The 15,462-nt window shown below is 42.0% G+C and overlaps 2 protein-coding genes across 2 annotated transcripts; both read right to left on the reverse strand.

The window, feature by feature from the left end:
* Positions 1 to 2,930: 2,930 nt before the first annotated feature.
* Positions 2,931 to 3,872, reverse strand: LOC308440287 (olfactory receptor 1f45-like; the record flags this gene model as incomplete). The annotated part of the gene is made up of 1 exon (XM_080942305.1): positions 2,931 to 3,872. One exon carries the CDS (start codon positions 3,870 to 3,872, stop codon positions 2,931 to 2,933), a length of 942 nt encoding a protein of 313 aa, XP_080798431.1.
* A 7,740-nt stretch (positions 3,873 to 11,612) lies between these two features.
* Positions 11,613 to 12,554, reverse strand: LOC308440288 (olfactory receptor 1f45-like; the record flags this gene model as incomplete). Its single annotated transcript, XM_080942306.1, has 1 exon — positions 11,613 to 12,554. One exon carries the CDS (start codon positions 12,552 to 12,554, stop codon positions 11,613 to 11,615), a length of 942 nt encoding a protein of 313 aa, XP_080798432.1.
* Positions 12,555 to 15,462: the final 2,908 nt, after the last annotated feature.

Raw genomic sequence — 15,462 nt, forward strand, 5'->3', positions numbered from 1 at the left:
GCAGTGACTGATTTAGCTAATCAAGGTAATTGGGTCTGACAGTCAGGATTCCCCACCTACAGGCCAATACAGAAGCACACAGGATTTTTATTATGTGACAGCCAGGTATCTGGAGGAAAGAAGTCCTAGGCTGGATCCTGGATAGAAATATGAGGGGCAAGTAGAGGGGAGAGCTATTACCATTACAAGGCCTACAGGAGAAACCAGGAAGCCAGGTGAACAGAACAGAGGACATTTTTAAAATGTCCAAATCAACATCTATTAGAAATTCTTGTAGAGATTTGAGCCATTGTCTATTAGGCTCCTCCTTATTTTTCATTTGTCTTTAAGGCTTTGAGAGCTAGAGGGGAAATATTCCCCCTTTTACTCTCTGTGGCTATACCAGTGTTGGCCTCCATGTGAGGTCACTAGACAAGTGGCCCAGTCACACATGTCCCTTACTTTTTACTATTGCATAATGTCTAGTAAAGCAGAGACAAACCACTAACACTTTTAAAATAAACCTTAAATAAATCATTAGACACAGATTTTGTCAGCATAATGTGAGTGTGTGCTGTGTCAAGATTATCCTTGTATTATCCAAATGCTGATTTCTGTGCCCTCATATCTGGTTGAAATCAGTCATATTGTTGAAATGCTTATTCTAAGAATCTCCTGCCTCAATATTGTGTAAACATTGCCCCCAATTATTCCCTGATTGGTCAATAAAGAGCTGATCAGCCAGTGACTGAATAGAGGAGAGAATAGGGCTAAATTTCTGTCTTTGTTAGGGTTTCATTGCTCTGAAGATATACCATGACTAAGACAACTCTTATAAAGGCAAACATTTAACTGGGGCTGGCTCCCAGGTCAGAGGTTCAGTCCATGATCATTATGGTGGGAAGCATGGCAGCATGGAGGCAGATCTGATGATGGAGGAGCCCAGGATTCTACATTTTGATCCAAAGGCAGCCAGGAGGAGACTCCTTTTCCCAGACAGCCAAAAAGGGACTCTGATTTCACACAAGGGAGTGCTTGAGCACCAGGAGAATTCCAAGCCCACCCCTACAGTGACACAGTTCTTCCAAAGGCAACAGCTACTCCAATAAAGACACACCTCTTAATAGTGCTATTCCCTGTGGGCCAAGCATTTAAACACATGAGTCTATGGGAGCCAAACCTATTAAAACCATTACAGCTTCCCAAACCAGCAACAGGAGACAGAGGAAGTGAGGGAAGGAGAGGGAGAGAGGGAGGGAAGCAAACGGAGTGGGAAGGAGGGAAAGAGAAGGAGAGGGAGGGAGTAAGAGAGGGAGATAGATAGATAGATAGAGAGAGAGAGAGAGAGAGAGAGAGAGAGAGAGAGAGAGAGAGAGAGAGAGAGAGAGAGATGGAGGGAGGAAGGGAGGAAAGGAGGGAGAGATACTGGTCCTGCTGAAAACTTTTTAAACCTCTTATCCCAACCCAGTAACATACATCATACAGCAAGGCCAAACCTCTTAATCCCTCCCGAGACAGTCCACCAACTAGGAACTAGACATTGAAGAATATGAGCCCATGGAAACCATTCTCATTCAAACTACCACACAAAGTATCTTCCTCAGTTGCTCTCCACCTTATATGTTTAGGCAAGGACTCCTGATGTAATCAGCAATCACCAATCATGACTAGTCTCACTAGCTGGCTTGCCATAGGGATACCCTGTTGCTGCTTCTCCAGGGTTAGGATGACAGGGAGTCACCATGCTGGCATGGCTTTCATATGGGTCAAGGAATCTGGACTTGATCCTCATACATGCATGGTAAACATTTGTACACTGTGCCTTCTACAAAGTCCCAGTAGAAAGTTTTTAATAAATGAATCTTGATTCAACAGTGGGTAAATGTTGAAAAAACAAATTGTACCAACCCTTCCTGAAGTGTACCATTTGGGGTTGGAAGCATTAGGGCCAGGGGAAGCAGCTGATGTTCCTGACAGTATCTCGGACTGGCAAAGTGCAGCACCCAATGTTTGCTGTTTACTTCCACTATCCAGATCTGGTTCCCAAATGGATGCTCTTCTGAGGCTGGATTCAAATCTTCTCCAGGGAAACAGAACCCACACCTAAAAGTATATATTCTAATACACACACACACACACACACATATTGAAATTAAGACAAAAAATAGATATATTGATTGTTCTAACGTACTTGGGAGGACATGGTCACACTATGTAGCCTTAGATGGCCTGGGACCTTTTATATAGAAAAAGCTGGCCTTAAACTAACAGACATCCACCTGCCTCTTTGTGTGGCATAACTCTTAGCTTAAAAATAATTCTACTTGAAACAGGAGATGGTTCTGTATTTAAGAAGCTTCCCTTCCAAGCACAGGAGACAAATTTAATCCTCAGAACCAAAGTAAAATATAGGACTCATTAGAGTGCTTTTGTAGTCCCAGGCTGAAGGAATGAGAACCAGATGATCTAGGGGTGCACTGGCCTGACTGATGAGCCTGTGGTCCTGTGAGAGGCACTGTCTCCAAAAGAGGGTATACTTCTTTTCTGTTTGCTTTTTTCTTAGACTACACAAAAGATAGGTCTCTGTCCTCTATTCATGCATTTACAAATATATTCCAAACATATGAACATACAAGCAGCAATGACAGACTGACATAAAAAAACGTAGGGACTTGACCTGCACTCCAAATTTTCTATTTCGTATGAAGGTCTGCAGAATGCAGTTCAGTGGTTGAGCTCTTCCATAACATGTGCAGAGACCCATCCCCATAAACCCAAAAACCAAACAACACAGAGCCAATTCCATCATTTGGTAAATCCACCCATGCACCTAGTCAATGAGAGAACCCTAACAACAATGACTAAATTGTTTTCTGACTGAACCTAACACAGTCTAGTTGCTGAATTGTGCTCAACTCTGAAATGTGGTAGGGAACAAGGATCAGTCCAACTCATTGAACAGAAAAAGTACTTCTGTGGACCAGTTTTTGTAGAGCCCCTTTTAGGTCCCTGTTTCTCAGGCTGTAGATGAAAGGGTTCAACATGGGGGTCACCACTGTGTACAGCACAGTGGCCACCCTGTTCTTCTCATATGAGTGGGCAGTTGAGGGGTTGAAATACATAGCAATAATAGTTCCATAGAAGAGACAGACTGAAGCCAGGTGGGAGCCACAGGTGGAGAAGGCTTTCCATCCTCCCTTAGTGGAGGACACTCTCAGGACAGCACAGGTAATGTGCATGTAAGAGATCAGGATGCAGACAAATGGGGTGACTATGACCACAGCTCCCTCTGTAAGAATCAACATCTCATTGAGATGTGTGTCTGAGCAGGAGAGTTTCAGGAGGGGAGTCACATCACAGAAGAAGTGTGGAATGATGTTGTCCTTACAAAAGGAGAGTCGAGCTATGAGCACAGTGTGCAATAGGACATTCATATTGGCAGTGACCCATGATCCAGCCACCATCAGGACACAGAACTTATGGGTCATCTTTGTTGTGTAGTGTAAAGGGTGGCATATGGCCACAAATCGGTCATAGGCCATCACAGCCAGCAGGAAATTGTCCATGTCCACAAACATGAAAAGGAAATACATCTGTGTGAGACACCCAGAGAAGGAAATGGTCTGAATCCCGAGTATGTGGTTGGCCAGTACCTTGGGGACAGTGGTGGAGGAGAAGCAGACATCCACAAAGGACAGGTTGCTGAGGAAGAAGTACATGGGGGTGTGCAGACGGGAGTCTGTGCTGATGGCCAGGATGATGAGCAGGTTTCCCAGGACAGTGGCCAGGTACATGATGAGGAAGAGCAGGAAGAAAAGCTGCTGCTCTTGGGGCTGACTGGAGAGTCCCAGGAGGAAAAATTCGGAGACCCTTGTCTGGTTGGTGCTGCTCATGAGCCTGAGCCCACCGAGGTGAATAGAAAAAAATAAAGTCAAACCCTGATGGACAGTATCATCTTGTGATAGGTTGTCAGACAGGGTCATGATGTGATAGGATGCTTGTGACCTGGATTTCCAAATTGATGTATAATGTTCCTAACACAAAATATGCCCACCCTATCTATATATCTTTATTCCAACACTCACCACTAATGTATTACCTACCTGAGCATCTTACATCCACACAGTCTCTAAGACTAGCTGTGTTTATGTTCACACCTCTCAGATCTTCCTCTACCTAAGACACAGTTCAGAACAACATCAAAGCAGTAGATTTTTAGTCCTGTATTCATCACAGGGGTTAACCAATGGATTCATGGCTTCTAAATTACCTCCCTGCTTCTGGAAGAAGTTGCAAGGAAATTTCTAAAATAACTTGATCTCTGAATAATCAAATGTTTATGTTCTCACTGCTGTAACCTTACCTGGAGGGAGGATGGTGCCATCCAATAGAGCGTCTGTGATGTCTGGAAACATGGGAGAGCCCTAAGCAAGTGAGGAGCAGATATTTGTGTGTGGATCTTTTGAGCAGAAAAGATGTTCAGAACAATCACAGAACAGTCATTTACAGAAGTCACTTTGCCTGATGGGACCAGAATCCCTCAGAGCCTCATTAGAGACAAGAAGAGAGAAACTCCCATTTACATCTTTGGCCCCTTTAGACCAAAGGCAAACAGAGAATATTATTAAAGTTTACATACAGTGGCTAGTTTAAAATTTACAGGCTTCAGAAATGAGTCTGCCTTGGTGGACCTAGCTCCCAGATGGCATTTTTTACTAGATCAATTCTTAAACATTTTTATGACCCGAGCCTATATCTCATTGGTGTGGAGAAGAATTTTTGCATTCTTGTATGTGTGATGTAATCCTTGCTTTCTTGTGTTCTGTCATCTTTAGCAGTGATCAGTGAGGTCCTATCATCTTTCATTTGAGTCAGGAATAGGAAGGGCATGTACTGAGTTGGACCAAGTACAGGAAGCTTTGAATAAAGTGGAGCCAGCACCTAAGGGGCACTGTGTTGTTTTGAAACAAAATCTCAATAGTTCAGTTTTACCAAATGAAAACTCAGAAGCCAAATGCTGTGAATCACAGAAAGCACACAGCTGATCTTTCCCCTCAACTGATGTTCCAGAAGGACAGTCCTCTTCCTCCTCTTCTTTCTCCTTCATTTTCTTCATCTTCCTTTTTCTTTTCCCTCTCCTCTTCATCTTCCTTATTTTGCTCTTTTCTCCTCCTTTCCTTTATCTACACTGTCCTTAAAACCTCTCAAACTGAAGTCCCATTGTTCTACTTCCTGTATATCTCTCTATCTTCTGCCTAACTTCCTCCCACTTTATATTGGTCCTGACTTTGCCATCAATCTTAATGAATCTCAGCATGCAGATCCTTCTTACTTCATCTCCCGTCAGGGCATACTTGAGTCTGTTCCTTAGGAAAATGATCAGAGGCAGGCATTCCCTCTGCTTATGAGGACCAGTGGATGGATGAGGAGCAAACATACCAGTCAAATTATCCAGCACCAATGTTTTGAGAAGGCCACACACTGGGGCCTAGTCAAGTGTGTAGAGCACTCTGAGTTCAGGAGCTCTCACTGCAAAGGACTGTCTGCCTGCAAATATCAGCCTGCACTCCAATTGTGTTTTCTGATTCACCTACCAGGTATCCCTAGTCCTTGACAACTCCCAACTCCTGTCGAGGCCTAACCTGGGAAAACAGTTTAATTAACATATAAGTTTTGGTGGATACATGAGATGATACTAGTATCTTTCCCAAAAGTCTTGGAATTCAGATTGGACATGTCAGAAGTTTTACACACAGTATATAGGACTTGATAAATTATAAGACAAAGTGTTCAATGGATTAACTTTGTGGGATCAGCAGGGCAAACAGGGTAGGTAAGACCTTATGTGACTGACTTACCCACTAATTTATCGGGGCTGGATCTCTTACAACACTAGGGTTTGCAAGTCAATGTTCCTGCAATTCCGGGGACAGCAAATGAGGAAAGTAAGTGTGATTTGGTCGATGCTCCTTGGAATGATACTGATACTGGTGATCGAAAAATATTACAAGATGTTGCCATGGTCCAAAACCAAGACATCACAGTGAATGAATTTATAAATGTATAAACAGGTCACTGTGACAAACCAACAGCTTTGGCCCTAAAATGGTCATCAAATACACCTGGGTGGCAGGCGCAGTGTCCCATAATTAAGGAAACACTGCAGGCATTTGGACAACTAGTCCAAGAGCAGCTGGAGGTTCAAAACATAGAAGAGCCAGGCTACCAGCTCATTGGACTCACCTTTGTCTGCTCTAAAATAAAAAAAGAAAACAGATTAATGGAGAATAATAATAAATTTAAGAGCAGTTAATAAAATAATTCAAACAATGGGTCCTTTGCAGCCTGGACTGTCTTTACCTTGTTTGTTACCATGATCATGAACTATCACAATAAGTGACTTGAGAGACTGCTTTCCCCACACCCTTACATGAGCAGGGTAGTGAAAGGTTTGCTCCTCAGTACCTACTCTGAACAACAGTGGTCCAATGAGAAGATTCGATTGGATTGACTTCCACAAGGAATGTAAAGTAGTCCAACTTTATGTCAGTATTTTGTGCGACAACCATTAGAAATAATTCATAGGCAATGTCCTCAGTCTACCATTATCTTTATATAGAGGAATATGGTGAAGATGTTTTAAAGCATATGTTTAAGATAACACAGAATTCTGTCATGCTGGGGAACATAGATTGTTCCCAGAAAAAAAAATACAAAGAGGAGATTCACATAGTTATTTAGGTTATAAATTCAATCAGCATAAAATTTCATTACATAAGGTATAGAAGCATAGGAACCAATTGCAAACTCTTAACACTTTTCAATATTAATGGAATATATTAATGAGCTGAGAAATTGGACTCAGTACATATAAGTTATAGATTTGTTCTAAATATTACAAGAAGATTCAAATTAGACAGTCCAAACAGTCTACAGCTGAAGCAGAAAACAGTTAACCCTTATAGAATAAGTACTCTAAGAGGCATACATGGATTAAATTGACCCTAAAGTTAATTGTACTTTTGCCCTTTTGCCTTCAACTCATTCTCCTGTTGGACACAGAATGCAAATGGACGGCCAAGCCATGGATGGATCTTCTTAGCTCATGAGCAAAGTAAGAAATTGAAGATATATATGGGAACATGTGGAGAGTATTTTTGGCACCTGTTGGTGGCAGAGTAATATTAATTTTTCAGGACCCCTTGAAGCTGACCATAGGCAGGAATCTGGCTTCTGTGCTACACCCTGTAAGGGCTAGTATTAAGCACATTGGCATCTGTGGCTCTAGGCAGAGCTCCTTGGACAAGGCTATGAGGAAGTACATCCACATCTGAGGTTCAGGGCAGGGCTTTCAAGAATGTGGTACAGGGAAGTACATTCAAATTTGAAGCTCCAGGCGGTATCCTTAGGAAAAGAGCCCAGGGCAGGGCAAATTTCTGAATGTAGGCACAGCAGTATCCATTTTTGTCCCTGACCTTTTCCACCTGACCTCCAGTAAGATGTTTGCAGGATCTTTGGTTGTTATCTCGATTGATCCCTGTCTCAGAACTGATGTTACCTTTTAACATGTAATTAAATTGATTTAAAAAGAGACGGATTAAACCAAGCTTTTCTTCAGCCAAGAGTTTTTGGCCTCAAGTCAGGCCGAAGTCATGCTGCAACTTTAACTAACCATAACTCCTTTTTCTTTCTGTCCTTGCTCTGGCCCTGGGAGGAATCCCTGTAGTTTTCCCAAGCTGGCCTCAGACAGGAACAAATATTTCTGAATTAATTATGAAAGGTATAAGACTGTGTCAATTGTCAGAAACAGATCTGGCCAAAATTGTAGTAGCTCCTAAAATTCTGAGATAATCTCACTATGGTTGATCAATGAAAATTGGCAAAGTGCTCATAAACTAATTGGGTGAAATTAATAACTATTTGAAAAGCAAACATATAAAAATCACTGATTGGATGCTTTAACACATTATAACGAGAACATCAACTCCATAGGCCACAACATTCGAATCTGATGCACCCAAGGGGAAGATGGCAGGTTATATATCGGACAAAATAAGCAAGGTGCTCAAAAGCTTATATATTGGTTTTAAAAGTTAAAATTGCATGTAATTCTTGTAAAAATCTTTTCTGAATCTCTTAATGTCATTACTGATTGTTATATGCACAAGTGGGTTTTTTTGTTTTGCATATAGAGACTATGAAATTTGTACAGGGCAACTCACAATTAACATTGCTATTAATACAATTGCAAGCGGTCATAAGAAGTAGAAATCATCCACTATTATTACTCATAGTCGGTCTCATATAGGTTTTCCAGATCCATTAACTCAAGGAAATGATGAAATTGACCAATTGCTAATAGAAAATGTGTTAAAAGCTGCAACATTTCACAAGAAACATCCCATTAAGGGCTGGAGGGATGTCTCAGCGGTTAAGAGCACTGACTGCTCTTCCAGAGGTCCTGAGTTCAATTCCCAGCAACCACATGGTGGCTCACAACCATCTGTAATGGGACCTGAAGCCCTCGTCTGGTGTGTCTGAGGACAGCTACAGTGTACTCATGAATAAAAAAAGTAATAAAAAATATTTTAAAAACCACAGCAATGAGAAAAGTTTAAAGAAAAGTTGTCTATAACTCCACAACAGGACAAATAAATAATTGGAAATGTTCTATGTGTTCTTTATACAACCAAACTCCATTACCTGCTGGTAATAACCGTAGGGCTAGCAAAAGAAATGACATCGGCAGGTGGATGTTTTCCATTTTGCAGAATTTGGGAAATATACCATTGACACTAATCAGGGTTTCAATGGACAGCTTCTTTAAGTTCTGAAAGACTGATTGGATAATTACACACTTATTGAAAATAATGATAATTATGGGGATACCTACTTAAGTCAATACTGATAATGCTCCCACATGTGTATTCAATAAAATGAAGCAATTCTTTGCATATTGTAATGTAAAGCATATTATTGATATACTTCACAATTCCACAGGATAAGCAGTTGTAGAAAGAGCCAATCATGCCTTAAAAGAGAAGCTTATTATACAAAAAGGGAGAGTAAAAGACCCCAGGGACAGACTGAAAAATGCTTTTTTACCTCTAAAGTTTCAAATGTTGGTGAAAAAGGAACAACGGCAGCTGAGAGACACTGGGTTATCAAAAAACTGAGGAACTGGTCCAACCAATATTCAATAAGGATGTGTTGGCATTAGAATGGAATCCTGCAATAGTTTAAGATGGAGACATGGCTATGCTTATATATCTACAATGAATGAAAAAATGTGGTTACCAAGACAACTTATATAGATTATTTCTGACCAGGAGAAACCTCTTGTCAGCTGGGACAGGAATGTCTTCACAGAGCAAATAGCCCAGGGGGTCCACTCTCACAGACTTTCTCATTACTGACTTCTCCAAAATATGCATGAAAATCAAGTTCGAAAAGGTTAGCCCAAGTGATTGATCACACAGAGACTGGAAGGACCATCAGACTGGACAACAAATGCTTCAGAGAGCTTTTCTCAGACTGACCATTTTTCCTCTCGGGGCCTAAATTAAATTCTTCACTCATATTCAGCAAGAAGCAATTATAAGAAGACCATCATCTTGATCCCTTAAGTTGGGGTGAGCGGGGTTTGGGTCATTTGAAATATTATATTTCTTATTATCAAGGGTGGTAGGTTGTTGTTGGTTATGACCAGAGAGAAAACAAAAATGTGGATTATTAATGTATATTGATAGATTTTGAGGTTGTAGTGCTTGAATTATTTTATACTGATAGAATTTAAGGTTGTTTTATTGAATTGTGGTATACTGATAGAAAAAAATTTAATTTAATTTTTTATTAGATATTCCCAATATTTATATTTCAAATGTTATCCCCTTTCTCCCTACTCCCATTCTTTCCTCCCTCCACTTGCTTTCATGAAGGGGCTCCCTCTCCCACTCACCCTCTCCACCTCAGTGCCTTGGGATTCCCCTACAATGAGAAAACGCGCCTTCACTGGACCAAAGGCCTCATCTCCCATTGATGCCAGACAATGCTATCCTCTGCTACATATGCAACTGGAGCCATAGATCTCTCCATTTGTGATCTCTGGTTCGTGTTTTAGTCCCTGGGAGTTTGGGAGGGTTGTTTGGTTGATAATATTGTTCTTCCCATGGAGTTGCAAACCCTTTCAGTTCCTTTAGTCCTTTTTCTAGCTCTTTCACTGGGGTCCCCATGTTCATTCTGATGGTTAGCTGCAAGCCTCCTCTGCTGTCTCTGTATGATTCTGGAAGAGCCTCTGAGGAGGCATTCATATCTGGTTTTTGCCAGTAAGCACTTCTTGGCATCAACAATAGTGCTTGGGTTTGGTGGCTGCATATGGTGCCTCTGGGGCTTCTGAAATGGTCTTACAGAAGGGAGCCGTCACCTCTATGAAGATTATAATGGAGGGCAGGCAAGAGGCTGACACTGTCTGTGCACACTGGCCATTAGAAACACCAGGGAGGTTGTCACAGACTCTTTGTTGCCCCTTCCTCTAGAGCCTCTGACTGATGTGTTCAGTGTAGAGATTGAACACTGTATTATATCCTTAGGTGATCTCAATATGCAAATGCACACCTAACACATGTTCCAAAACAGACTTCCTACTGGGGCATCTCTCAGGGGCAGGCAAGGTGTCTCAGGGGATAAAGGCACGTGCCACAAAGACCAACATATGAGTTGGGTCCTGGCACATAGATCATTGACTCCTGTAATTTGTTTCCTGGCCTCCACCTCTAATGATATGACATGCATGTACACATACACTGACACACACACACACACACACACACACACACACACACACTAAAATAACAAAAACAAATCTTTTTTGATTGTATGTATTTGAGACAAGGTCACAGTAATTAGCCTTAGCTGTCCTCAGACACTGTATATAGACCAGGTTGGCCTCAAACTCACAGACATCCACCTGTCTCTCTGTATGGCACCATGGTTAGCTCAAAAAACAATTATTTCTTAAACAGCAGATGGTTCAGTCTGTAAGCAAAGTCCCTTCTATGCATGAGAGTCTGAATCAATCCTATGAACCATGTAAAAGGCAGGATTCAACTGAGTGCTTTGTAATCCTAGTGCTGAAGGATGAGAACCAGGAATCCTGGGGAGCACCGTCCAGCCAGTCTGGCCTGACTGATGAGCTATGGTCCCCTGAGAGGCACTGTCTCAAAAAGAGGGTGTATGGCTCCTGAGACATGACACTCAAGGTTGATGCCTGTTCTCTATTCACACACTCACAAACATATAGCAAACATATGAGCGTACAACAGGACAGACAGACAGATGAACAAAAAGTAATGACTTGACCTACACACAGGATGATTTTATAGGCTGTATGAAGGTCTGAAGAATACAGCAGGTGGTTGAGCTCTTTGTGAGTATGTGCTAAGTTCCATCCCTAGAACCCCCAAAACTCACAAGACCTATCCCCACCCTTTTGTAAATATACCTAACACCTGGAGAATCAGAGTCCCCTAAGAAACAAGAATCACATTGTATTGTGACTGAGGCTGACACAGTCCAGTGGCTGAACTGTGCTTGACTCTGAAATGTTGTAGGGAACACAGTCAGTACAACCATTGTCACTGAAAAGAAAAAGTCCTTCTATGGACCACTTTTCGTAGAGCCCTTTTCAAGTCCCTGTTCCTCAGGCTGTAGATGAAAGGGTTCAGCATGGGGGTCACCACTGTGTACAGCACAGTGGCTGCCGTGTCCTTCTCAGATGAGTGGGCAGATGAGGGGTTGAAATACACAGCGATGATGGTGCCATAGAAGAGACAGACCACAGCCAGGTGTGAGCCACAGGTGGAGAAGGCTTTCCATCCTCCCCTAGAGGATGAGACCCTCAGGACAGCACGGGTGATGTGGATGTAGAAGATGAGGATGCAGACAAATGGGGTGACCATGACCACAGCTCCCTCTGTAAGAATCAACAGCTCATTGAGATGTGTGTCTGAGCAGGAGAGTTTCAGGAGGGCAGTCATATCACAGAAGAAGTGAGGGATTGTGTTGTCCCCACAAAAGGAGAGTCGAGCCATGAGCACAGTGTGTAATAGGATGTTCAGGTTGGCAGTGACCCATGATCCAGCCACCATCAGGACACAGAGCTTATAGGTCATCTTTGTTGTGTAGTGTAAAGGGTGGCATATGGCCACAAATCGGTCATAGGCCATCACAGCCAGCAGGAAATTGTCCATGTCAGCAAATACACACAAAAAGTACAGCTGTGTGAGACACCCAGAGAAGGAAATGGTCTGAATCCCGAGTATGTGGTTGGTCAGTACCTTGGGGACAGTGGTGGAGGAGAAGCAGACATCCACAAAGGACAGGTTGCTGAGGAAGAAGTACATGGGGGTGTGCAGACGGGAGTCTGTGCTGATGGCCAGGATGATGAGCAGGTTTCCCAGGACAGTGGCCAGGTACATGATGAGGAAGAGCAGGAAGAGGACCTGCTTCTGCTGGGGCTGCCTGGAGAGTCCCAGGAGGAGGAATTCAGAGACACTTGACTGGTTGGTGCCACTCATTGGTTTATGACTAGACAAATGGTTAAATCCTGTGCTTAGAGATGCTGGTGAAAACTCAATGATTAAAATAACAGAGAAGCTAGAAAGAACCCAGATGTCCTTCAATAGATGAATGGATACAAAAATTGTGGTATATTTACACAATGGAATACTACTCAGCTATCAGAAACAATGACTTAACGAAATTCTTAAGAAATTGGATGCATCTAGAGAATATCATCCTGAGTGAGATAAGCCAGTCACAAAAGAACAGACATAATATGCAGTCACTGATAATGGGATACTAACCCGAGAAAGCTCTGAAGAGCACAGAACAACTCACAAGCTGTGTGAAGTTCAACCAAAAAAAAAGAATATATTTTAATTAAAATAGAACTGTATCACATCCCCCTTTCCTCCCTTCAGCCTCTCCTATTCTCTCAAATTAATAGCCTCTTTTCCTATATTGTTGTTACATATATACATATTTGTTTGTATATGTCCCCACAAATACTTAATTACAAGCTTAAAAAATGTATTCGTATACTTTTATACAAAATTCTGAAAATTTGTACATTTATCTTTGTTTTTTAAAATAAAGTAAATAAAATTTTAAAAAGCTAAAAATACAAATAAAATAAAATAAAATAACAGAGAAACAGGTTAAAGAAGCTAGTGCAAGTGTGAGCATTGTGCATAGTTCAGTGGCTTAACTTCTTTATTAGTGCAGTCATAGCTTGTTTATGAAATGTGTGCTCCATCTCAGGAAGACAAGGGACAGGTTAGGACAGTTCCATTGGTGGGTTACTTTTGAGTCATGTGTGCTTTTTATTCATTGAGACAGGGACTCCTGTATTATCCGGGGTGACCTAGAATTCTCCTGAAATTGCTTCCTAAGTTCATTTGGAGATGACCACAATGACTGACTATCTAATGCTTTTTAAGAAAGTAGTGTTTAAGAATCATAGACTTAAGAAATGGAGGAGTGTTCGTTGGGAGGGTGCAGGGGTCCATGCCCAGAATCCCAGTGTGCAGAAATCAGAAGGGCAGGATCAGTGTTCAAGGTCATCGGCTGCAGAGTCGGTCTGAGAGCAGCCTAAGCTACGTCCAGTTTCTTATACATGCCTATTAATGGATTAATGGACAAATTAATTATGGCATTTATAAATACATGACAGTGTTTTATTTAAATATACAAACAAAATTAGATTATTAGAAGGAAAATAGGCAGAAAATTATAAGATAGTAAGTGATATATGCCAGATTAATAAAAAACTACATTTCTTTTTGTCTTTTTTGTATATGCACAGGGCTTCTTTCTACAGTTCTGAATGTCCTGGAACTGGCTCCATAGACCAGGCTTGCACTGACCTTGCCTCTTGCATGCCAAGTGCTGAGATTAAAAATGTGCACAGCCACCAAAACCCAGCTGCATTTCTTTTCAAATGGAGAAATCTGGGTTAAAATAAAAAAACAACCAAACAAACAAGGAATAAATAAGGCGAGGGGTGGTGCACATTTAATGCTAGTACTACAAAGGCAGAGCCAAGCAGCTTTCCATGAGTTAGAGGCTAATCTGGTCTACACAAGTCCAGTACAACCAGAGCTACAGAGAGACACTATTTGAATTAATTCATGCACACTATTTAATAAACAGTAAAGTAGAAAGGGATCGACTTCACGTGACAGGAAAACCGGAGGGGATACAAAACCCAGTAAAAGATGAAATGATTTGCTTGTGAACAAACTACATTTTCTCCAGTAAAAATGGCATCATAAAAACTATGATTTTGTACAAGTAATCTATATTAACAATACAAATGAAAACCACAAAAATACCCCCACCCACACAGAGTGATTGCCATAGATGTCCAGTACTCTGGAACCACCAACGTTTCTGTCGCTTTAGAGAAAACGTGACTCTCCTCCTCTGTGCTCTGAACCAATAGCTTTACTGACCTGTTTGCTCTGCAGACCTAACCGGCCTCATCCCCGACTCCCAGGGAGAAATGACAGTGCGCTGTGCTCTGGACTCCCATCTACAAAGCCCACCTACAAGTCCTCAGGTGGGTCTCGGCTATGTGCACTGAGCTGCACTTAAAGAATGAAACCAGAGGATGGTGAGAATGGACAGAATGTGGGCTAACCGGGACTACCCACAGCAGATCCCAGAACCTGACACAACTGGATCTGGTCACAATGGGTGATTACAAAGCATGGCCAGTGACCTCAGGACTGTTTCCTTGGCTCCATGTAAAAGTAAGGGGCGTCCCTGGAAGTCTTCACCTTTAATATGCAGTTACTGATGAAATCTTACTGACCTGACTTTAGGCAGTCCTCGATGTCACCAGAGGACTGGGAGGGGACTTATTGTAGTGTCATCACTGTATGTGGGAGCTCTGGAGCAGGAGCTCAGCCCTTAGAACCAGAAGGACATCTGGGAGAGACACAGGACAAGCTCTTTAGAGGGTTCCCATGGCCACTAGGGTCATGGTCCCTGAGAGCCTCGTTAGACGCAAGCAGAGTGCAATTTGTCCTTTCTCTTTCTTGAGCTCTTTGGGGCCCAAGACTGGTAGTAACAACCTGTCACTGAGTTATGCAGTTCCTGTCTTAGGATGTAGTAACACTGGAAACGGTGGGTTATTGAGAGCAGCTACAGGCAATACTCTTCTGTTACAGAGAAACTCAGAATCCAACACGTTCTCTTCTACCTCTCCCCAGTCCAAGCTAATGTCCTTGATGAGAAATATGACACCATATTCGAAGGAAGCACCTGACCTTCAAGAGCTAGTAAATTGGCTCAGTTAAAGGGTCTGACCTCCAAAAATGAGGACTTCAGCTAATGCCCAAGACCCACATTGTCAAAGTAACTCCTGCAAGTTTTCTCTAACATCAATAGTGCACCATAACCTATTTCCGCATGCACACA

This window comes from Micromys minutus (genome assembly GCF_963924665.1).
Source record: "Micromys minutus genome assembly, chromosome: 31".
Lineage (NCBI taxonomy): Eukaryota > Metazoa > Chordata > Mammalia > Rodentia > Muridae > Micromys > Micromys minutus.